A 25,246-nucleotide genomic window follows, 5' to 3' on the forward strand; every position below is an offset into this window, starting at 1 on the left:
GTCATAAAGTGGTTTGTGCACATACAAAAGACCCATCAAAACGACATACTCTGATATCTCTTTAATAATCTTCAAAATAAATTATATGCATGTACATTTATGTAACTAAATTCATACAGATAAAAGCATAATATCAAACATCTTTAAGACATGGGATCACTACAATACAGATATGGTATACTGCCCTCAGTGGACATACGACAAGATACTCTTTTGCAAAATTATCCTACATTCTCTATAACATTCCAGAAACATTCATTCTGAATGCTGATTTAGCAAAAACAATTACAAGTTGTTAGATTTACTTGCTACTATTAAGGGTTGATAGACTTCAGTGTGCATTTTTACAAGGTATTTTTGGTATAAAGTTTTACATTGTTGGTACAGTTGAATATTTAAGCTCTGAGTGGCAGTTCTCCAGTTAAAGCTCCTCTGCCATCTGTAGCAAGGAGTTTATGGCAGCATCCTTGTTGCCCTGTTGGGCCTCCAAAACAGTGCGAATCACTTCCTTGTCCAGGTTGGGAAACATATCCTGAAGGGCTTTAAGGTCTTCTTCACTGCAAGGGGTGCTCTGTGGTGCAACAGGAGGCACAGCTGGCATTCCCATTGGTACCACACCTTGGTTGTACAGACCAGGGACACCTAGGTGCAAATTTGGACAAAAGATAAAAAAATTTTTTTTTTTTTTTTTAATAATTGAAAGAAGTATTTAAATATACACAGGAAACAATTTTGGGGATTCTTCTGGGGAGTCTTACTATTTAAAACAGAATAGGTTTGCTTTATCACTATAACCCTCCCTGACATATGAAATAATAGAAAAAAATGACACATGCTTTATGTTTTTCATCATATTTGAAACATCAGAGTTTTATGGTTAAGATAGTATGGTGTAGTGAGAATATGGATCTCGAACTCAAGGAGGAAAAAACACAGCAGTACAGCAGACTTTTTAGTGTTATGATCAAAACTCTGTAGTTTCAAAACATATTATGTAATGCAATACAATGATGATTGAGAGATGAACAAACAAATATTCCCCAAAAGACTGATGGATCGTATTTGACACTCACATTCTAAGATTTATCTTGGAATTTTACTAACAAATGTAAGTTATTCTTACATTTACTTCATAAAAATCAGTAAGATGCTATTTCCAGAAGGAAGACAGTAAGTAAGACTATACAAAACGGCCTTTTACCCGATAAACAAGTATAAACTCTCAAGCAGGCGACAGAAGGCATGTAGAAGATTTTGTACAACAGGTTCCTCAGCAAAGTTTTGATACATTTTGACTGATAAATTGGAAACTTTTGCAAATTTATGATTTACGTTTTTTTCTGCATTTTACGTTTTTTACGTTATGGCATTTTTTCAGGAAATCATATATAGAATTTATGGTAACACTTTATTTTACAGTGTCAGTGTTACATATGTTACATGTACTTACCATAGTAATAACAGTAAATTACGCATAATTACATGCAACTAACCCTCAACCAAACCCTAATCCTACCCTAACCCTATAGTAAGTACATGTAGTTGCTTATTATTACTCAGTACTTAAATATATAATTACACTGTAACAATGACACCTTAAAATAAAGTGTAACCAAATTTATTTAATTTGTTTCAAGAATTAATTTGCATATCTTAAGTTAGCTAAATATACGCATCCAGAAGTTTTGTTGAGAATTGTGTAAATGTTTCATAGTTGTCAATATGTGGACTATATAACAATAGGTGTAAAAGAAATACACAAACTTTATGAGTGTGTATACAACACTATATTATGTAACAGTTACTCAAAGCATTAGATCAAGTACAAGCATGTTTCTGTGTATGAAACTATGAAAAATGAGTCAGAAGACAGCACTAAGGCCTCGTTTACACTGCAGGTCTTGATGCCCAATTTTGATTTGTTACCTTTATCCGATTTTTTGACCGTCCGTTTACACATTCTTTCAACTGTGACTCATATCCGATTCATGTGTTTACACTTGCCATACTATCTGAAACATCGCGCATGCTTAAAGGGTTAAATTCTCTTGCACAGATGGGCAGACACGAAATATGCTTGATGCCAGCTGTGCGATATATGCGAAGTTCGCCAAACATCACCATGATTTTGAGGCGAAGGAGGACGAAAAGTGCCATCATTGCACATATGCTTCAGTTATTGTGTGTGAGAGAGATCTCAGGACTGGTGGGAGCATATTGTCTTTAAATATTGGCTTTAACGAGGAGCAGTGGGTCCGAAATTTTGTTGTATACAACAATATGTTGTATCAACGTTTTTTCACATTCCTCTCCTACGACGACACATTTCATCGGGCCATCCGTCCCTTTGCAGATGCACGTCGGGGTTTCTCTCGTCATTAAACCGCGGAGACGTTGCCTAATGCCTCAGAAAATCCGATCAGCCTGTTTACATGAAAGTCGCATTGGCACATATCCGATTTATTTCCACATATGAATGAGGCCTGAAACCGATCTCGAAATATCTGAATGCATGCGTTTTTTTTCCTGTTTACACTGTCATAGAACACATCGGATCTGTCACATATGAGCAAAAAATCGGAATTGGTTCACATTTCACTGACAGTGTAAACGAGGCCTTAGTGGATGAACCTGAAATAAAGAATAAGGAGGATGTTGTAGACTAAAGTGAAAGCCATATTTTTTGATGCCTCCCTCTTCCTGACCTAAAGAAAAGCCAAATATCATGTTTCTATTTTCAAAAAGACACACACAAACTGTTGGCAGATCTTCTCTTTGTCAAGTAGGTCAAGTTTGTCTTTATGTATGTGACAAACTGCCACACTGTTGAGTCAACACTGTGACATGGTACTTCTGAGCCAGGTTTTCAGCCGTCTCGGGGCACTGAAACATCATTCTGCATATAGAGCTCCACCAGACACAACAGTTAACAGTACTATTCCACCTGCTTTAAGGTGCAGTGTTACCTGAAAGGTGTTTTGGAGGTCTGCTTAAGTTGGGCAATGTAAAGGGCTGAACATTAGGTTTAGATGCCATGTCTAATGTTTATAGATGGTCTTGCAGTTTTTTATTCAGATTCTCAAGGTGCAATTGAGGCATTCCAACTCCTGAATATTCCAACCTCTGAAGCCATCAAGAGCCCTAGGACTGTGGTGCCTCTCTCAAATCTATCCAACAATCCCCTGGCAGTTGCTCCTGTGGTAGATTGGGAGTCATTTTCTGCCTTCTGTTCTAAGCAGAGTAACATGATCATACTGCGGTGGTACAGGCATAATTGCAAGAGTCCTCTTAACCCACCTAATGGGACACAGGGTTTGTAAGCTGTGGACATTTCCCAGTGTGGCTGCTATTTCTTTAAATGCATTTCTGTACTTTCCAGAAGGATTGTACAGACAGCCAAGACTGTGGACCCAATCCAATGCATCACATGTCAGAGTTGATGACTTGCAAGCAGCCTGGGAAACCAGACTCACACAATGAGGGCCACAGTGCACATACAAGGCTAGTGGCTGCTGCTCTAGTTTCTTGGCTAGTGCTCCTTTGATTCTTCCAGACACGCTTGTCCACACAGACAAGACAAAGGCAGATTCAAGCGCATCATAACATTGAAAGCGACCTTAGCCATATGCTAATCAGTTGTTTATCGATGGCCTTTTTCCAGTTTTTGAACCCTGTCTTGCTGTGATGAAGGCCTAGTCTGTGTTATAGCCATTGCTGATGTTTGAGATTTGAATTCATTTACATAGTAAAAGCAAAAAACCAAAGCCAAGGAAAGTCACAATACCACTTATATCTTGAAACTGCAGAGTTTTGTTTGTGAGCCTCTGTTCAACAGCAAACTTTCAAGGGGGCTGATATGGTTTAAAATGAACCTTCTCATTGTCCGCGTTGCTGTCTCTCACTGCTGGTCTTTGTCTGTGCTGCAGTCTCTCTCACTGCTGGTTTCTTTCTGTGCTGAATATATCTTTTTGTTTGTGTCTGTATTTCATTCTTCACTGCTTTCCATTCCTCTGCAGGTTTCTATCTCTACCTTTTTCCAGGGGTTTCTTTCTCTGTCACTCTCCCTGGCTGCCCTCCTTTTACTACTCTCCCTGGGTGTTCTCTCTAGCTCTGGCAAGTTCCTGTTTCTCTCTCTCCCTGGGCATTTCTTTGCTAATTTTTTCACATTTATCCCTGAACTATTCTTAATCATTGTTCTGAGAGGTCAAAAACCAGAAATATAACTCTTAATGTTGACCCATGTAGCATGTTATAATCTAAGTCAATGTATTAATACACTGTAATACCTGTAACAAACACTAATACAATCATACTATTATTGTAGTCTGTGCAGGAGCAATAAAAGCAAACATATTTTCTTGCTATTCTAACAGAATGCAAAGTAGAAGTTAGCTTAAATATTGTTATTCAGCAATTACCGATTTTTAAACTGACGAATATTTTTAAAATGCGCTGTCATTTGGACAGAGTGAGTGATAGAGTGTGAGTGATAGAGTGAGAGTGAGAGAGAGTGAGAGAGAGTGAGAGAGAGAGAGAGAGAGAGAGAGAGAGAGAGAGAGAGAGAGAGAGAGCTCACAGCCAAGAATGTGAGTCAACGGCCCTTTCCAAAAAAGTAAATATGTAAGATAATTAGTTAGTTTAGTTATCAGTTTTTCAATATTGTTAATAGCCTGCATTCATCAGTTCTGAGAAATAAATAGAACACCCGTTTCACCAGACTCGCATCAATCAGTTGTCAGGTTTTTAAATCTTTGTTAACCTGCAGTTGTTTTAACCATTACATTGTCATGACAGTATTTTAGCCATTGTATAAATAAATAAAGTAAAGCACATAGGCGATGTAAATAAGATATTGAAAAAGTTTAAAGGGAAACAATATTAGCCGACTATTCAGTGCCGACACGCTGTAGGTTTAGTCATCTAGTCTCATTAGAGTCTTCATACCATATTTATATACTGTAAATAATTAGCATATTTAATAAAATAATTATTACACAATTATTATTTAAAAAAATACTGAAATAGTTTTACGCTGGGCTACAAAAAACTACTATAAGATATTAAAACTACTACAACTATAAGTTATCTGTTAGACCCGATCTATTCCAAAAATAATAATTAAGGTAATTAATAATTGACTAAAACAACATCAGAAATATATTATCATCATTACACTTCCTTATTTTTGGATATCTGAAAAAAATCCAGAAAATGAAGCTGCCCTTTCATGCTAGCCTGGCTAACGTCAGACCTAGTCACATTTTCATTTTCTCGTATTTGAGGCGTTGTTTTTTCGAATGCCCAGAGTCGTTTATTGGGCGCTACGAATGTCTATCAAATGCGCCTGTACGTAGCTCATAGCCAATCGTTTCAATTATACCAGATGACGTATGTAGAGCGACAGAAATTCGACGAGGAAGAAGACGAAATAAACTTGCGTTCTAAACTACTTAGAACACTATCTAAGGCTGCATCGAAAGGTAACTTCGCGTCTGATGCCATGTTGGATCCATAGATATAAACAAACTGCTTCGGTGTGTCGCATAGACGCCGTCATCGTCTTGCTGCTCCCTCCCCGTTCTGTGATTGGTTCCCTTTTTGAGGTGAATAAAATCACGCTGCGCGCAAGGCAGCATGGGGAAACCCAGGATTAAGTAAAGGGGGGAACTTTCATAAAGTGTGGGGGTGGGACATGTCTCCCTGTCCCCCCGGGAATTGCGCCACTGGAAATAGAGATTAAAACTTGCTACAGTCTATTCAAATATGTTTAATAATTTGAATGAATTCGTTTTTTTTTGTTTGTTTTTTAACAAACATCGGTTAGAAGGAATGACTCATTCCTTCATACTGGTTTCATTACTGGATGAATCGTTTTTAAACAAATCTCTTTAATGAATGATTCAATGACAAATACATATTTAACAGTCACTTGTCGCCACCTAGTGGTTTAACAATGCAATCGATACAATCGTTATTTGATGCGCCAAGTTACTTTCAAAAGGTGATTTGCTCTATTTTAGTTACTACCGTAGACATCAGTGTTTATAACCGAACTATAAACTTTTGTGAAGTTGTTTCATACCTAAACATGACAACCGCTCTCTCTGGCTCAGCTGCAACGAGCATTTGAATGTTCCAGTGTGATCGTTCTTGTCAAAGGTCTAATAGACATAGCCGAATCATTGTCATTCAGGAATAAGATCACATGGGTGTTGAAATCGAGATTGTGATCTTTTAACAATTAATCATGAAGCTCTATCATATAGACCCTGAATTTAAGCACAATCGGCCAATGTTCGATTACAGTTTTAAAATGAATATTGCCTGATCGCTTGGTGCTTCCCTAGTTATGATGATAGATTGTTAAACAAACCTGCTATGGGCACATATCCAACGCCTTGCTGATAAACTGTAGGCATCAGAACCACAGGTTGCGGCTGCATCATCATTCCCGCTGGTATTGACTTGTTCAAAGAAAAGAAAAAAAAGATTCAGCAAAAGTTGACAAGCTCTTTCCTTGAGAGAGCTACTGTTCTTACAATTTTTCCCAATTTATAGCACATGTGTGAATTTTAGAGCATGTCCTGACCAGGAAATTTGTATAGATTACAAGTAATTTGAGCAAAAATGCAAAATGACACAATTGCAGCAAAGAGAACATATACCAATCACAATCAAATTGGTTTACAACTTAACGTCAACATTAAGCAACAGCTTTTATCTTTTGTTTGCAATAACACCTGGTCAAGACATGCGAAAATTTTCAGTTCAAGCACAGAAGTATTTCTTAGGACTTACTGCAAGCACAGAAGTATTTCTTAGGACTTACTGCAAAAGACATGACAAGATTAATCATGCCCTCTTTGTCATCACCCTGTCTTCCGCTCAAACTGTACCACTCATCCACTACGGTGCCCTCGCGCAGGCCCTCTGGGATAGTCACGTGTGTCCATGCGATGCGATCATCCATGGAAAACGCCCTCTGTCCACCAACACACAACAACCATTAGTTAGGAGAGGTTACTGCCAGAATAGTTACCATTACATTTAGGTTTTCAGAATTTAAAATTTCATGATTTAAAATAAAAAAGTTGTTTGTCTATTGACATTTGTGATATTTGTGAGTGATGTAATAGATAGCAGACAAACGGCTTTCTAAAGCAGGGTATCTGCAGGATTAAAAAAAAAACGAATTAAAGGCTTTTTAAGACCTATTTTTAAGATTTGCACAAATAAAAGTAATACCATATGAGTGTAGTTTTTCAGTGTCTATTTTATGCTATAATAATAATAAGAAGAATTCGTTACATTTATATAGCGCTTTTCTGAGTACTCAAAGCGCTTTACATGGAATGGGGAATCTCCTCAACCACCACCAATGTCCAGCATCCACCTGGATGATGCGACGGCAGCCATATTGCACCAGAACGCCCAGAATGCCCACCACACACCAGCTTATTGGTAGAGAGGAGACAGAGTGATGAAGCCAATCAGTATATGGGGATGATTAGGAGGCCATGATGGACAGAGGCCAATGGGCAAATTTGGCCAGGATGCCGGGGTTACACCCCTACTCTTTTCCGAAGGACATCCTGCAATTTGTAATGACCACAGAGAGTCAGCACCTCGATTTAACATCTCATCCGAAGGACGGCATTAAACCATAATATGACCATAAACCCCCCAATTTTAACAACTTCAAATACAGATTTTTGACAAAAAAAACTAAGTGTTTTATAAAATAATAAACCTCACATTTTAGCCTTTAACCCATTTTTTAAGAAAAGGGATGAATCAAAATAACAAATTATTATGCTTATATTAATTTAAAAAAATATATTATATTTATCACATATTTTTTAAAGGAATATAAATTTAATGATTTACTTAAGATACTTGAAATTATAATGAAAACTTTTCTTACACTATATAAGACTTATGTCCTTAAATTTGATTTAACTGAATATAAGACTTTTTTAAGGACCTGTGGGGACCCTGTAAACCCTTTTCACTTATTGCTGTGAAAAAGGTTCGGGTTCCAGTAGCATAAACAGCTGCCTATTTCTCTGATACAAGTCCATAGTTGAGAGCATTATTCTGAAAAAAAAAAACAAAAAAAAATCTGAAATAACAACAATCATGATTTATAATTGTGATTGTAATTCATCAAAGTGCAGTTTTCAATGACTACAACTAGACTAAATCACCCAGACCTTTATGCCCAGTTTCACAGACATAACAGGTTTAAATAGAATTACTTTTGTGTCTTTTTTTATTCAATCAAACGCAACGTGTTTGAGAGCAAAAATAAATATATTGTAATTAAAAAATAAAAGATTGCAAATAAAAAGTCTCAAAGCGGTTTTAATTACAAAAAAAAAAATAAAAAAAAAATAATAATAACAAAACTCTTCTCAAAGAAAAGATTTTCTTTGTACAGTTTTTATTATGCACACACAAAATTGCTCTCAGTTCTGCTGTCATTGTTTGCAATACTAAAACCTTTACTTGCGAGTTGAAAAGTTTTGAATTCAAGTGAAGCTGCAGTTCAGGGGGCGGTATCTAAGCGCCACTATGACAGGCCTGTTTCTATTGGTCACTCTCGCTTGGCGCAACAATTTGGCCACAAGCATCCTGGCCAAATTTGTCATATCTCAATTACTTTATTTTTGTAATTAAGAAGAGCATTAAGACGACTTTTTATTTGCAATCTTTTATTTTTCAATTACAACATAATTATTTTTACTTTCAAACACATTATGTTTGACTGAATAAATAAAAAAAACACATAAGTCATTACATAGGCATAAGCCTAATCCCAGACTAAAAGCAACTTGCACTGACTTATCTTAAAATATGTCAGTGTCATTGTTTTGTCTCAAGATGCACAGCAGTAATGTTTTATTCTAAACATTATTTATAAAAGCTACTTATACATCCTAATTGAACTTAGTCACCTAAAACTTGACTAAGAAAAAAAAATGGTTAAGACATTGAAGAATGAAAAAATTCTTTAATTTTGTTTATTGCTATTTTCTAATTTTCACTATTTTGAACTACTTGAAAGGCAAACCCACTGTGATGATAGGAAACAAAGGAAAGTAAATTGCTGCTCCAACAGGATATTTGTATTGTAATATTGTAAAAGTCTAAATTATTTTGTCTTCTTTTTTGTTAGATATAAAGACAGATTTTAGTCTATTTTTTATTAAAACTAAATATTAATCAATTCTTGTCAACAATACTGAATGTTGCTTTAGTCACAGTTATTGTTTAATGATGGTGGTGCCGTGTAAAAAACAAACATTTTGTCATAGTTTTCGTTAACAAAATTAAATACATATATTAAAAAAAAAATTATAACACTATTAAGATTGCTTTATTTCAAGGAAGTAATCCATGTACAAAAATTGATGAGAGCTTTCCATTATTTATAGCTCAGATGAGAAAGAGACAAGAATGAAGTAGAAAGAATGAGGTAAGACAAAATGATGGCATGCTCGTTGCTCGACAAAAATTAAAAGGTTTTATATGTAATACAAAGTTATTTCAGTCTGACCTCATCAAAGATTTCCAGATAGAAGGAATCCACCCCAGGTGGGACAGTGCACTGGATGACCTTGTTCCAGCGAGGGTTCTTTGCTCCATTGTGGGCAGTAGGAGTCTCATAGACAGCATACCCAAGTCGAATCCTGCAGTAAGGGTCCATGCGTGTCATACCATAGTTCTTTGCAAGCTTTGCCTGTTGAAATAAGAATCTGGTATAAGATAATATCATAACTTATAGGCTTTTGAATTTCCTTTCAAATATTCTGTATTATTTTTGGACACCTAAAATCACAGATGCACAAACAAAAAAAGTCGCAATGAGCCATTCATGTACAAATTCAGTATTAAGCAAAGCAACTGGCTGAAATGCATTGCTCATGTAAGCGCCTAATCAGTGTTTTAACCACAGAAAATGTGAGCGATATAAATAACTTGTTATTATTACTAAACTATTATTATTATTATACCTTTAAACAGGTTAGTCACTTTTACGAGAAAGACCTGCAGCATAAAACATAAAAATACACGTGGTAAAACAGACATATTTTCTATATAATTTTTTTTTTATTATACTAGAATTATACATAAATTATTGACACTGCCCAAAAAGGCAAAGTTGCATACCCTAATCCTAAAGGTGCAGTCACATTTACTGTTGTCCAATGAACTTTGGCAGGCAAAATTCTGTAATTTCAATAGGAATCCATGCAACGAAAGAATTTGCTAATGTGACGGCACCTTAACTTAGATGCTGATTCATTTTCCAGTCAATAACAGCTCAATAAATAATCAGTCGACAGATCAGAAACACTTCACAACTGAGAGACGCTAGCTTGGGATCGGCTTAGGCCACTCTGGGACCTCTTGGAAATATATTTACCTTAGAAACAAAAACAACTGTGAAGAGATGACTCCAACTCCTTTGAGGACTTCAGATGACGCAAACTATGAATCAACATGCACCAATGCTATAATAATTTGTGTAATAAGTAAAAATAACCAATGCTATAATAATTTGTAGTATTGTAATCATTATGTTCACAACTTGTAATAATTAGTTCAATGAGCAAATCATTTCTGCCATAAATTAATACATTGTTAGCTAACGGCGTGATTTGTATATGGAGATTTCTGAAATACATTACTTGGACAGTCACATCTGATAACAGATGACTTTAAATTGTAATATAGACATGCATTTTCTGTAAAGCTGAAACGATATGTATTGTGAAAAGCTATACAAATAAATGTGAACTGAACTGAATTAAATAGCAAGTCAACTGGGAAAATGAGAAGTACTATTAAATTAACTTTACAATAATGAAAAATGACATGTTTTCTGATATGTAGTAACGTAAAAACACAAGGTATTATGCTTTGCAATGTAGCAAAGTATCTACATTTCTACATCTATGTTAAAAAAATACTTTATTGCTGTCTAATATTAACATAACACATAAAGGTACCTGTACTACAGTGATGCTGAGGCGACCAGCTGTTCCCAAAGATCCTCCGTACTGCAGCTGGCGGGCTGCCTGGGCGTCTAACTGTACCTGCTGTTGTAGTTGAGTCGGGGTGATCCTCAGAAAATCCTGAGGCAACTCACCAATGTAGACCTAAACAGAGAATAAGAACATAAACAATATACAGTTTTAACAGTAATTACTAGTCATTCATTAATGTGATCATCTCAAATCACTGACTACTGGTTGTCCAAGTACTTCTAATGGAGCTATGTGTATGGTTAATAAAGACAAAGCATTTCAGTAGACATTATAAAAAGAAGTGAAGAAATAGGGCAATCCTGTTTAACCCCCACGTTTGATGGAAAATCGGGTTGATGTGCCTCCTGGTTAAACTGTAGAGATTGAACTGTTTGAATTTTGCATAAAAAGAAATGTATGTCCAAATGTATCTCCAAACTCAAATCATGGAAACAATGGAAAATAAACAGGTGTTTAATTGAATCAAAAGTTGTTGCAATCGTTGTTTAATAATGTGATTGGTAAAAACTAATTAAAACATACCTTGCTGCTTCTTTTAACATAGAATAGGTCTTTTAATAAGTCTCCAAAGGAAACTCCATCCAGTTTTAGTTTGTAGTGTACTGTTCATCATTATCAGTGGGTGATGTCTTATTACAGTTGTAATCGAAATTATTCAACCCCCATTCCAAATCAGGTTTATTGGCAAAATTTGAGACTTTCAGCTGTTTGCAATGAACAAATCCAAGAAAAGTAATTGCAATAGCTCAACACAACAAATGTTTCAAGTGGTTTCCCCCAAATTCAACTGAAAATGTCACTTTTAAGGACTTCCGCAGTCTCAAAATTATTCAACCCTCTGAATAGAATCCCTCACAATAGCACAAATCTGCAAACCAGGTGTTGTTTAATGCACACCTGATGCAACAAATCAAGAAGTTCATTAGTTGCACCACGTTTGCTTGAGCTAAAACACATGAAATATCTGAACTGGCTAGGTTTGTTGAGTCTCATGTTTGACTGCATGTTAGAAATATGGCTAACACCGTGTCCTAACTACCCTAACGACGCGTGATAAAAGGTAGGCCTATCTTTTCCATGTCAATCAGAGCTTTTGTCTTAACCAGCCGCAACACACAACAATTCTATTTTAGAAACGGTTTCTATTTTTCTCCGATGTCATGGCTGTAATAACAATTAGATTATGTAGCCTACTTATCCATTTTCTTGCGAATGCCATCAAGATTACTCTCTGGTGCTAAGCACTTGCCGCGAGACTCACGCTGTTCTGATTGGCAGTGGGTTTTGACTGATTTTGACGTATCTCGCAGTCGCGTCACGTCACTCTAGTGTGGAAAGGGAAATTATTTGTCGCTGGAATCTTATCGCATCGCGTCTGGTTAGGACACGGTGTAAGTCAAAAGAATGGTCCAAAAAGTTAACAGAAGATATCATCGCCGTTCACAAACAAGGAACAGGACACAAAAAGATAGTGAAGGCACTAAATGTTCCAAGAGACACCATTGGAAGCATAGTTCGCAAGTTCAAAGTGGGGCTGCAACTAACGATTATTTTTTCAATCGATTCATCTAGGCTACCGATATTGTTTTCCCTGATTAAATCTAACAATAATTTGTTTAACCATAGCTACAGTGTCAAACATGGCAGTGTCCATAAAACAGTTTTACAACGATTGGCAGTGCATTATTAAATACATGAGTCGAGGCGTGTGTTCATCCATTATATTTTAAATAACCACAGTGTTTCCTCTACATTCATTCTGTGGTGGCGGGCCGCCACACCAAAAATCATCCCGACACGTCTGCAGCTTCTCAGTGAGGTCCGATATTGTGCATACTATTGTGTTATTGTTAAGCCCCACTAAAGTCATAAAAACATTGTAAATCACCATAAAGTTTTCGTGCACTATATTCCAAGACTTCTAAAGTCATTCGATAGCATAATGTGAGGTAAAAATGAATATTTAAGTTGTTAAGTTAAAGTTGATGGAAACTCATCTCTCCTCAGTCATTCTCCATTCAGCATTCAAGCAGCGCGTCGCGTTCGGTTACGACAGTAAAACGATGACACTCTCTCCAAGATCAATGTTCCCATCAGGCACGGCGCCAGGATTTCAGTTTTGGATGGGCCAGACCAATTGTGGGTGGGCCTTAAATTAAAAACGTTAAATTAAAAACGTTATCCAATCACTGTTTAACCTAATAAAAATAACTGACTAATATTATCTGTGCGTATAATATAGATTTTAATAGCTTGATGCTCTTTAAATATTTTGTTGCATTGTAAAAAGTGTCGGTGCATAGGACGGACCTATCCGCGATCGCTCTCCATGGTTCTGACCAAAGAAGAGCGCTTTGTAATCTCCATTACGCATCATACCTGGCGTTGTCTCTTAGTGCGCTACGAAGACTCTTCCTTTAGTTAAGTTATAGTCAAGACTCTTGACTATAACTTAACTAAAGGTATAGGCTACTACCACTAAAGGTATACCATTGCTAGGCGTCTTCAGGGCTATCATCCACTCTCGAGGCAGATGCGCTGGCGCCCTCCTAGCAACGGCGCTGGTCGCCGAGAAAGATATGATACATCATGAGATGCGCAAATATGTCTGGAGACATGACATGTAAGACATGATTTTGACCACTTCAATGAGTTTTGTTTTGTAGAAAGACTCTTTTTAAAAGATTTTCGTTTTGTATAAATTGTATCTTAATTTTGATCAATGTTTTGTCAACCATTTGCCTGTATTTAAAATAAGAAGAAAATATATAGCAGACAATGTAATAAGGCGCCGGCATGATCGCATTGCACGTGAACTGAAGGGCGCCGAAACTCAGCTTGTGCCTCACAGATTTGAGAAATATAGGCTATATCTATTATAGAAAGCTTGACATGTCTACTTTTAAACGAAAATATTCAAAACCAAAAGAAATAGGCTCTCTGATTATGAAATCCATATGAAATGTGCATTTCTCTCTGGCGTTCATGGCGAGTCCGCATCGTCAACTTCATCTTTGCAGCGACAAAGAAAACACCAGTTTATTAATCAATAATTAAATGTCTCCTTGCTATTTTAGACACATTCATAATCATTACTTTTACCGGTTCTTTGTGGCTAGCTTTAAGCGTTCGGTCGTGCGCTTGAGTGCGGATATTACAAACGCTCATTATCCTGTGTAGGCTATATAGCCTATTTAATTAAAATAATATACAGGGGCGATTTGTCCACGAATGGCTTAAATGAACAGCTACTAGTCGACTAGAATTTTTTTTTTTTTTTAAGTCGGAGGCAGCCCTTATTCCACATATTTTCGAACCAGGAAGCAGGCCATTCTGGGTTGAGCGAGCGACCCTGCGGAATGAGCGAGCAGAGCGGAATATTCAGAAATGCGCTCTCCGCTCACGAGCTCTGATCGGAACAAACCCGAACCACTGTCTGCTGAATTTGCGCAGAAACATCAAAATAGACGTAACCAGCAGCTTAAATTTGTTTTTAAAACTAAACATTTAGACTATTTTAGCACAAATTATGAGCTTATTGACGATTTTTTATAGTTCTTGACAAAATTAGAACGTTTTTTTTTTTTTTTAAGAAAAGTTTTGGGTGGGCCTGTTGAAAAGTGGGTGGGCCTAGGCCCGTCAGTCCCACCCATAACGCCGTGCCTGGTTCCCATTATTATGCTTTATTTATTTATTTATAGATAAAGGTCTATGGTTTGCATAAAATGACTTTATCTTGCTGGAGTTTATTGCACTTTCTAAATCATATTCCTTTCTCCCAGGTGTCTGTTAGATTACAGTACAATGAATTGTTCTTCGAGCGCACTGTAACTGAAATTTAAAACTGTTAAAAGAAAAGGCTCAATAAACTGTTGCATAGATATAAATACACCAAGCATCTAATATGTCTTCACTTTGTGCTTTGAACTTTTCAATGCGAAGCGCTGCACGCTGTGACTCCACGTTGCTTCAAGTGCATCATTCTGCGCATAATCGCTTTGCCGCTCTACAGTGAATATCACTCATGGGTGACGCCCCCATTATAAAATGATTTTTTCTAACAGTTTAGCAGACTTCTTGCATAAAATGCATCTTAATATCATTTGTCACTCTATATCTCCAAGTAGGCCTAATGTGTCTAAGATGATATTTAAATGCTTAATTTTAAGATGAAAGCTCTATCATTAATTTTCATTGTTGGGGCAAAACACAATGTAAGGCAATAGTCCTACAATGATGACTGAGAAATAAGCATTCCTCAAAAGCTTGTTGTATCATATTTGAAACATAATATATACTAAATTGATTGAAACCTTTAAATCTAGCCTACATGGGGACCATCCCCCCATAGTTTCACCAAATCCTATGGAAAAAAAAAAACATTTTAAATTATTTATTTATTTTAATTTGATGTTACATTTTAAATAAAATGTTGACATTATATTTTTAAGTTATTATCAGTGTTCTCCTTTTAGAAATTACAGAGTCCAATGGTTCTTGAGGTCAGAAAAGTAATAAAAATGTTAGATTCTCCCACAAATATTGGCGCAAATTTTGAGAAAAGCCACCGCAAAATTGTTTTCCTGGATAAAAAAGGCTTAGCCTAACTATACTGAGAAAGCGGAGTTGGTAAAAAAAGCGGAGTTGGTAAAAACATGACTTGACAACAGCAGTGGTCTGTTTATGGAAGTAAAATAATGGCAAATGTTTTTTGAAACAAAAAAGCCTGTTGAATTGCACTACTTGAAAAAGTTATGCATTGCATTGCTCGCACATTTAGGGGCCGTCTCTAAAGTTGCATACAACATTGGCATACACGTTTCTAACTTCAATAGCAAACTTCAATTTATTTGAATAAATATAAAAAAAAATCTAAAGGGTGTGCATTATGCCTGACACCTACATGGACACTTTACAGTTGGTTTTATGACTGAAAGTCATTCTATTCAAATGCTATTGAAGTTAGAAATGTGTACCAATGTTGTATATAACTTTAGAGACGGTCCCTAAATGTACGAATGTCCAATGTCAAGCCAACTTTATGCCAGTATATCACTGGGAAACGCATTAAACTTTGCGCGTTAAGTTCATATTCTGAGTCCATCTGCTTGCCTGTGAGTTTGGTCTTTTAAATCACTGTATTAGTCCATTAAGCTACGTTAAGCGTTTTATATGTCCAGCAGGGGAATCCTGAAGTATTGAGGTAAACCCTAATAGCCTACTGCATGCAGCACATCGCTGCAATATAAAGTTAAGGCAACAAAACAACCAAGAGAAATATGTGTCAACCTCAAATGTAACATTGGATCTATACATCCGCATCAGGGGAATAACATAATAACCTCGTTCACGGTAGAGAAAGATGCATGTAGGCTACACGGGAAAAGAAATAGTGAAGACACTGAATTTAACATAAAAAAGCCGTCATAATAATCACAAATACACTTACATTGCTGACATGAGTTTTTATGAATGAATGGCTTACTCTAACTGTTGCTCGGTCTTCGTAAACAACACGTGCTTTTGTACCATCTGCTGGTGAGGTCGACTAACAGCAGGTAAAGGGTATGCTCGGTAATCTACTGCTTTTCCTGTAGAGTTTTCTGTCGAATTTGAACCACTGAATTTGTGGAAGTGAATTTGCAAAGCGAATTATCCCTTTAAAATGCCTTTACATTTAATAATTTTTACATTATCCCTTACTTAATCTTTAAGGAACTATTGAACTCAAAAGTCACTTGTGTCAAATTATTGATTTATTTGGTAGGTAGCCATGTAACAAGCGGGATAATGTAGAGCGAGGCGGTTGTTATAGCGAATACAACCCCTTCAGGCTGATTCAAGACCCCGACGCGAATGTAATAAGCGGGATAATGTAGAGCGAGGCGGTTGTTATAGCGAATACTACCCCTTCAGGCTGATTCAAGACTTTACAAATTACAAATTCAAGGTTGTATTCGCTATAACAACCGCCTCGCTCTACATTATCCCGCTTATTACATTCGCGTCAGGGTCTTGAATCAGCCTGTCGGGGTTGTATTCGCTATAACAACCACCTCGCTCTACATTATCCCTTACTGAACTCAAAAGTCCCAAAATGTCACTCCGGGTAACTGTCCCAGCTTAAAATCTGAATACAAAAATACAACAAAAATGTAAAAAAAATCAAAATAAAAGTATTTAAAATCTACTTGGTCATAATTGTAATGACTTTTTCAAAGATACCTACAAATATAGTGATAATACTAAGCTTATTTACATTTTTATGACAGAAAGACTTTTGTCTCCAAATTGTGATTTCTCTCATGTCATTCCTGGATAACAGACATCAATGACCATTTTGGACCATAATGCATTTTGGTATGTCATGTGACATAATATTGTACCAAAAAGAAGACCCTGAAGGAGCACCAGAACATGTGCAAAGATCAGTAAGCGTCTCTTAAAATGTTGATATTTTGACTTTTTTGGTCCCACTTTGTAGCAATATCATGTGTCCTTTTGGATAACACTAATAAAACATTTACAATGTTTTTATATTAAAAAAATATCTATTTGATCTAAAAGATTACTTTAAGTGATGATAGCTAAGTTGTAGTTTTCCATAGGTGGTTAAGTTAGTGCCTGATTATAAAGAAAAATGGTGCCATATTTTTGCTGTCATTCATCTTGATTTCATATGATTCAATGAGTCACATGGGTCATTATCATTGATTTGAATTTTGTAATGTTAATGGTCAAATCATGAACAATGTAATCATATTTATTAATATATCAACATTTTATAAAAGCTTTGGTATAGCTCTGGTGTTTTAAGGTCAATTCCGTCCTTCCAGATGCCTCTGTCTAATAAAGAGAAGCAGAGACAGTTCAAAGCCAGGATAAACGCAGATGCAGAAGCTAGGGCTGAGTATCTTGGAAAAAAGAGAGCAAGGTATTATAGTGATGACTACATGTCAGTAACAAGCAAACTTGAAATATTAATCGAAATAGGTTCACAGTCATTTGCAATAAGCCTAAATGTTTTAGCTGTATAATGTTTTGTACTATTTCCTTGGCCATTGTTTATGAAACATTATAATTTTACAGATTTACTGTAAATTTTACAGATTTTTAAATCATTCCAAACTTATCAGAGTCTCTTACTTGGTTTCAAGTTTGAGTGTTGGAAAGAAAAATGATACTGAGGATGGTTTTTATGGTAGGCCTAATACTTAAACATATTTGCAGAATGTCCTTCCTTCTAACAGTAGGCCTATGTCATTCTGGCTAGCAATGACACAGGAAATTAATTTAACCCATATTTGTGTGTTAGATTACACAATTCTGTTTTTGTTGAGTTAATGATAAAACAAGTCTTATTTAATTTATTGGAAAACATTTTTGCTTTTTTTTTTTTTGGTTCTGAATTTTGAGTTATCAGCAGCCAAAAATGAGCCCATGTCTATGTGAAATCCCAAATTGATTATATTAATTGTGATTAAAATGTAGTTTTCCGAGCACTAATTGTTTGTTGAGCTCCAATTATGGATATCAGTACATATGTATATACCAACAATGGTAGAAATGTAATTAATTTAAAAATGCATTACGTTACCCAGGAATGACATTTTCATGGGGAAAAAGATCTGATTCACCAAAAAAAATAGTTAATTACATTCTTGAAATGTGTACGTCATTGCATTACATACACAACACTCTAATAAGTATAGAAAGTCTGGGCTTTCTTTTATTAAACCATTTTTTTTTTTTTTTTTTCATATTTTAAATCATTATCCGTCATTCACCCAAATACACTTCTATTATATCTGTTTACTATGACTGTATTTTACTATATTGATAATCACCAAACCTAAACAACTGAGGTTGACTAGAAGTGTCCGTTATTACGTCATGCGTCAACTTCCCTTTACAAACTGCTTGCTAAATCACGAGCCCGATGTAGCCAACAATACCGTGCACGAAATTACGTCTAACAACTATCATCCATCATGGTAATGCGCAAACTGTATGTTTTTACTCAAATAACGTTCAAGAAAAATGTTCAAATAAACTAAATAATAAATAGTCTGTTTAATTACAACACGGACACAATTTGGTCTGGCATGAAATTATATTTGATGACGTATAGTCATCACATCTTTCTTAACACAAACGACCTACTTGTTATGAAGAACTCGACGTTTCGACAACACAAAATTAAGAACTGGTATACGTATACATTTTGTACTTTTCGATACTTTGTGCGTCAAACATTGTGATGTTTAGACGCCACTTGAGCTGTCTTCTTCGTGTAACATCTACACATGCCTATTGTTACATTGGTAATTCTGTACTGCGCAACTTTCAATGTTTGTTTTCATTGGGGAAAATGTTTATTATGCAGCGTGAGCTAGCTAACATGTATTGGACTGTATTTAAACAAAACGAACTCTTACCTGCCCCCGTTGCGTGCTAATTGTTGTTGCCATTTCGAGGTAAGGTAGACAACGGTTGTCTTATTTTTCAAATAAGCAAAATATAAAAATAATTACGTCAGAATGCACTGATATCTAACGATATGCACTAGCGAAGCTCGCGACCGGAAATGACCAACCACCCTCTCAGGCGCCGCCCCGTTGTACATTTCAGAATAAAAGTCTTTTGGTATCTATTTAAAATTAGAATGATTACATCGGAGGCTTCTCAATAAAAACTCAATCACCATGACAAAAAATACTTAAATAAAATTATGCAAATCACACTCGCGCGCGCACAAACAAACACTCATTCATTCAAACATTCATCAAACATAGGCCTACCACATTTGAACCTGTACACAGAAATCCCTGTAATAACTGTCAAGTTGAATCTACCTTCCCAGAGCCAGTGATTAATCTGTTTTGATGTTCTTATTCCCTATAAGATGTTCCAGGCAAATAAATATACCAATTAACAAAATAATGGATTAAGATATTTTTACAACACTAGTGGTGTTGCACATAACTGCACTATATACTTAATCTGAAAATTACATGAATGCTAAATAATGTAGGGAAGCTACACACTTTTGTTTTGATTATGGAAGTAGCTTCTAAATGTGTTTAGGCTACTATTGTTCATAACCTATAAGCAGATAGCCTATATCATAGACAAAAAAATATTTTGAATTATGATAACTTCTGCCATAAAGCTCTAAAATGCTCTAAAATAAAGTTATTAAAACGATACTGTTATCATTAATTTGGTTAGTAAAAGAACAAAAACAAATTTCTGAGGATATTATCAAGTACAAAAAAGGAAATAATACATTTTTCATCATTATAACAAAACTATACACTATTTCTTGGGAGATTGTCTAATTTGGTTTTTGTTGGTGAAGATCCAGAAATTTGCTTTCTATGTTAGACTTATAGCACTTTTTAAATTGTGGTTTTTTTTTTTGTTTTTTGTTTTTTTCTCATCGTTTTTGATCTCATCGTTTTTGATGGGACTGAAGTCTGTGTTGACAGATATTAAATTTGTTCTGTTGTAGTGATAACAATCCAAAACGTTGGCCTACTACGGTATATTGTCTTAAGGGAAAGGAGGAGTTCAAAATTAAAAACACTTCCTGATGTACTAATGTGCAATGCAAATGGTTTGGAGCAAGTCAGACGTCCAGTAAGGTAAGACTCTAGTATCAAATTCGAACATATTTTTACATTTTTAAACGTTACAAACATAAAATTCGAAGTTATGTTATTGTTGTTGTTTAGGTAAGAGAATAAATAGGCTATATGGCTAAGCATCTGAAAACGCTCCCCTAGTATTTGTTTTATTGTGAGAGTCTATGTTGTGCGGTTTTATTTTTTATTGTTAGGTGAGGGTATCACTTTAAGAAACGCGGAACAGGGAAGTTGTCGACCACTCTGGCTATCTATCGCCTGTCGCTTTTCTCATGTCCAGCTCAGAGATATACAGGGAGCCGACGCGAAATGTTGCTGTTATTATGAAATAACTAATGTTCATTTACATTGTTCCTCTTCCTTTATTCCTGAAACATGAACAGGTCCCAACTAAAACGATCCAGAATATTAAGAATGGCCTTCACAGACTACACTCGTCCGGGGGACAAAGAAGAGACCTTTATTATGAGAGCGACAAAAATCGGATTGGTCGTGGCTCTTTACTGGTTCGTTTCGATTTCCATGGTATTCCTGAACAACGACCTGTTAGACAACAAGGACCTAGATGCGCCTATCTTCATCACATTTTTCCAGTGTGTTGTTAGCGTTGGACTATGTTTGCTCATGAACGTTCTCGCAAACTTTTGTCCGGGATACGTGGATTTCCCGACTTTAAAATTTGATTTGAGAGTGTCCAGAGAGATGTTGCCGTTGACGATCGTGTTCATCAGCATGATCACATTCAACAACCTGTGCCTAAAACATGTGGGAGTTGCTTTCTATACGGTTGGCCGCTCGCTTTCCACCGTATTTAATGTTATTTTGTCCTACACTGTTCTAAAACAATCAACGTCCTTGTACGCGGTGCTGTGTTGTGGAGTCATTCTAGGTGAGTATCAAACCCTTCCCATCTCTCTTATGAATAAAGAAATTAACACACAAATGGAAGTTACACGTTTCTTCAAAGTAAATACAAATAATTATTAAAACATTTAACAATGTGAGTTTTAAAACATCTATAATTAATCAAATCGCGAGGCAAGTAAAGATGCATACTTCTAATAAAAATAATATTTATTTTGATTCTAAGAAAATAAGTCTGCACCAAGTCTATAAGGATAACGTCAAATAAAAGCATGGAGAGCCAATCAGAATCCACCCGACTTTTAAAGTGGTCGAGCACTTGACTGCAGATGACATAATGGCAGCGCACGATTATAATAAACAGAATATTTTTGTTCGTTAGTGTGGACTATAACTATAAACTTTTAATAAACATTATAATGCTATGATAATAGGAGAGTCTATACCACAGCTATGACAATATCAAAACAGAGGACCAGTATCATTATCACTCTCAGTATTTTATGTATTTTTAACTGAGGAATAATAAAAAACAGTGACAGCTAATCAGATTTCACCCGACTTAAAAGAGCTTGAGCTTTTAACGATTTATCGGGCACTCATGGGCCGTTTACATGACACCGTTTTCAACTAAACTAAAAACGAAACTTTTTTCCCGTTCATTTACACAACAACAGCGTTTTGGTGACCTAAAACGCAAGCTTTTGAAATCAGGTTTCAAAAGTGCAAGTTTTTGAAAACGATACCATTATTGTCTCCATGGAACACAAAAAAGCTAATTTGTGAAAACATCATGCACAGGTGTATTACGTGTACAGTCAGTGGGCCCTATTTTAACGATCTAAGCACATGGTCTAAAGCGCACGGCACAAGTGGGAAAAGACGGGAAAGCACGCCCATGGGCGCAAATGCATTTGCTATTTAAACAACGTGGCGCAGGATGTGAAAATGATAACTGTGTCGGGCTGAAACTAGCAAAAAACGCTGCATTGCGACAGGTGCATGATAGGGCCCTAAAGTTGCATAGTGTTTCTAAAGTGACATCCAACTAGCCTACTGGCCTGGTATGCATAACATGTTCTTTTCACGGATCCTTGTGAATGGGTATTGTTTGAACAATGTTGTTGTCTGTATGTGAAAAAAGCAAAGGAAAAAACTTTACTTTCTTAATACATCGTTGTCATAAATATACCCTTAGAATAAACAAAATGTTATTCTTCACTGGTCTAAAACTAAAAAGTAAAACTTCTTTTTTTTATACTTTCCCAGCGACTGTGAGGATCCCGCTCATCAACACAATGGTGTCTGCTATAAAAGAGGAATGCTGACAGTTTGTGCTTTGTTCTTTGCCTTCAGGTGGATTCTGGCTGGGTGTGGACCAAGAATCTGTGGCAGGATCCCTTTCTTGGACAGGCGTCATTTTTGGTGTAGTTGCCAGCCTTTGCGTATCTCTCAATGCCATCTACACAAAGAAAGTGTTGCCATTGGTGGATGGAAATATCTGGAAGCTCTCCTTCTACAACAACCTCAATGCTAGTGTACTTTTTATTCCCCTTATGGTCATTTTCGGGGAATTTAAAAGCTTGTTTGAGTTTGGTCGACTAACAGATTTACATTTTTGGGGCATGATGATTTTAGGTGGAGTCTTCGGCTTTGCAATTGGATACGTGACGGGACTTCAGATCAAATTCACCAGTCCATTGACGCACAATGTGTCCGGCACAGCCAAATCCTGTGCACAGACTGTGTTGGCAGTTGTCTACTTGGCGTCCAATAAGAGTGGGCTCTGGTGGACAAGCAATATGATGGTGCTGGGTGGATCCTGTGCCTACACCTGGGTCAAAGGACGTGAGATGAAGAAAGAGCAAGTGCCTGTGGAAACACAAATCACAAACACAGAGAAAACTAAAGATGACCCAGGGGTGTGAAAATATTTTGGGAATTATTTTGTTGTAGAGACTTTCTGTTTAGCACATCAATATATATGTATATTTTATGGGCATTTGAATATTCGATGTATAAAATTTCCTTTGAAGTGTAAATTATTATTATTAAAACCTTTTTAATAATACTCTATCTAACTTTTTTAACAACACCATATTTCCAGCAACATAGTTGCTGTGCCAGACAGATTAAGTACTCACAAATCTGACAGTTTTTTTAATTTTATATATTAGTATTAATTGCATCAATCAATAAGACATACTTCTAAATTAAGGCTATAGACTATAGTAATTTTTATGTATAAATATGTGGATTATGCAGCCCCAGCATTCTTGAAGTGTCAAATACTTATGTCAGTTAAGCTACATGCACATGACAAAAATACAATGTAAACAGTATTTATTCAGGTGAGAAACCAGGCTTAGTCAGGGGGGCCTGAGGGAAAAAAATGGTGTGGTTTAATTTCAGCCTGCATCAAGTCAGATTGTGGATTGATCATTCAGAATATTTCATCCAGTTCCTTCTGCTTGAAGATCTGGAGACATCACACCAGAATTATAACAAAACCGCAATAAACACAAACCAGCACATTCTCACCTCTCAAAGATTATCTCATTTCGTCTGGAATTTATAGCTCAGTGTTTTACAGCCATAGGCTGCACAATGCTGTGATATTTTCGATGAAAATTAATAGATTTGTTAATTGTGAGTGATGAACAGCCTCATGTTATCCGTTCCAAAATGGCAGACACGTTGACATGTTTGGAGTGGTTGAATGTGGATTCTATGTATACATTTCTATGCATGGAGCATTCAAATTTGGTAAACAGAAGCTCAAGCATGCTTGCTTGACATATGAGAACCAACGAGGTTCTTTCTCGAGAGGAAAGCAAATACAGTTGAGCTTCCGTTTCCATATTTGAGTGATCTATGTATGTTTAATGTTTAATTGCTCAATTAAATCTTTTCATCATATAGGGACCGGGTCTCTTCAGAAAACGTAGATTAAAACGCTTGATTCATATGGATTTCTTTTATAATCTCTTTATGAATGTTTTGAACAGTCAGAATTTTGAGTTAGTGTTGAACAGTCAGAGTTTTCAATAGAAGGACATAAATATCTGATTTCATTAAATTCATATGTTAATTTATGTTCCAAAAATGAATGAAAGTCTTATGGGTTTGGAATGACACGAGGGTGAGTAATTGATGACAAAATATTCATTTTTGGAAACCTTTAAACTTGTTGCACAGACTTGTTTGTTTAAGGAGGACACATCTATGTGAAAGTGAGTACATGATTGCTTGGGGTTAAAAGACAAAGTGACAGATCAGGAATAACCTGTTCCCTGGGATGATGTTATTTATTCACTGGGCCATTGTCACTTTTGTCTCAGGCATCTGCATCGTGTCCTGTTATAGGACATTAAAACTATAAATACAACAAATGTCTGGTTTGGATTTCTGGCCATTTATAGGATGAGTTAACAGATACTGATAAATGAGACAAGACACAAATATTGAATATTTATGGGGTTTTTTTAATGAGGTCTCCAGATTTATATATATATATACTTTATAACAGTAAATAACATTATATCATAATGTTATCATAATGCAAAGCACTTAAAATGCAAGTAACCCTGCCTGTGCAAGAGAAATATGAAAACCCTATTTATTATTTGAGCTGCGCTTTTGTGCTCGTCATGTTTTAAATATGATGGTTTCATTATAAAT

The 25,246-nt window shown here is 35.9% G+C and overlaps 2 protein-coding genes across 3 annotated transcripts; one reads left to right on the top strand and one right to left on the bottom strand.

Moving 5' to 3' along the window:
- Positions 1-46: 46 nt before the first annotated feature.
- Positions 47-19,678, bottom strand: tollip (toll interacting protein). The gene is made up of 6 exons (XM_079866301.1): positions 19,493-19,678; positions 11,016-11,165; positions 9,560-9,742; positions 6,830-6,982; positions 6,374-6,464; positions 47-642 (listed from the first exon to the last, which is right to left on the bottom strand). The coding sequence occupies exons 1-6, from the start codon at positions 19,523-19,525 to the stop codon at positions 422-424; spliced, it is 831 nt and encodes a 276-aa protein (XP_079722427.1). The 5' UTR covers positions 19,526-19,678; the 3' UTR covers positions 47-421.
- On the top strand, positions 18,971-24,945 carry slc35c1 (solute carrier family 35 member C1). 2 transcript variants are annotated; one of them, XM_079866300.1, is made up of 4 exons: positions 18,971-19,048; positions 20,569-20,701; positions 21,085-21,590; positions 22,922-24,945. In XM_079866300.1, exons 2-4 carry the CDS (start codon positions 20,658-20,660, stop codon positions 23,491-23,493), a joined length of 1,122 nt encoding a protein of 373 aa, XP_079722426.1. In that variant the 5' UTR covers positions 18,971-19,048; positions 20,569-20,657; the 3' UTR covers positions 23,494-24,945. The 2 variants fall into 2 exon arrangements, with proteins under 2 accessions (XP_079722426.1, XP_079722425.1); XM_079866299.1 differs by lacking the exon at positions 18,971-19,048 and adding an exon at positions 19,281-19,378.
- The last annotated feature ends 301 nt before the right edge of the window (positions 24,946-25,246 follow it).

The sequence above is a fragment of the Squalius cephalus genome, assembly GCF_949319135.1.
Source record: "Squalius cephalus genome assembly, chromosome: 3".
Lineage (NCBI taxonomy): Eukaryota > Metazoa > Chordata > Actinopteri > Cypriniformes > Leuciscidae > Squalius > Squalius cephalus.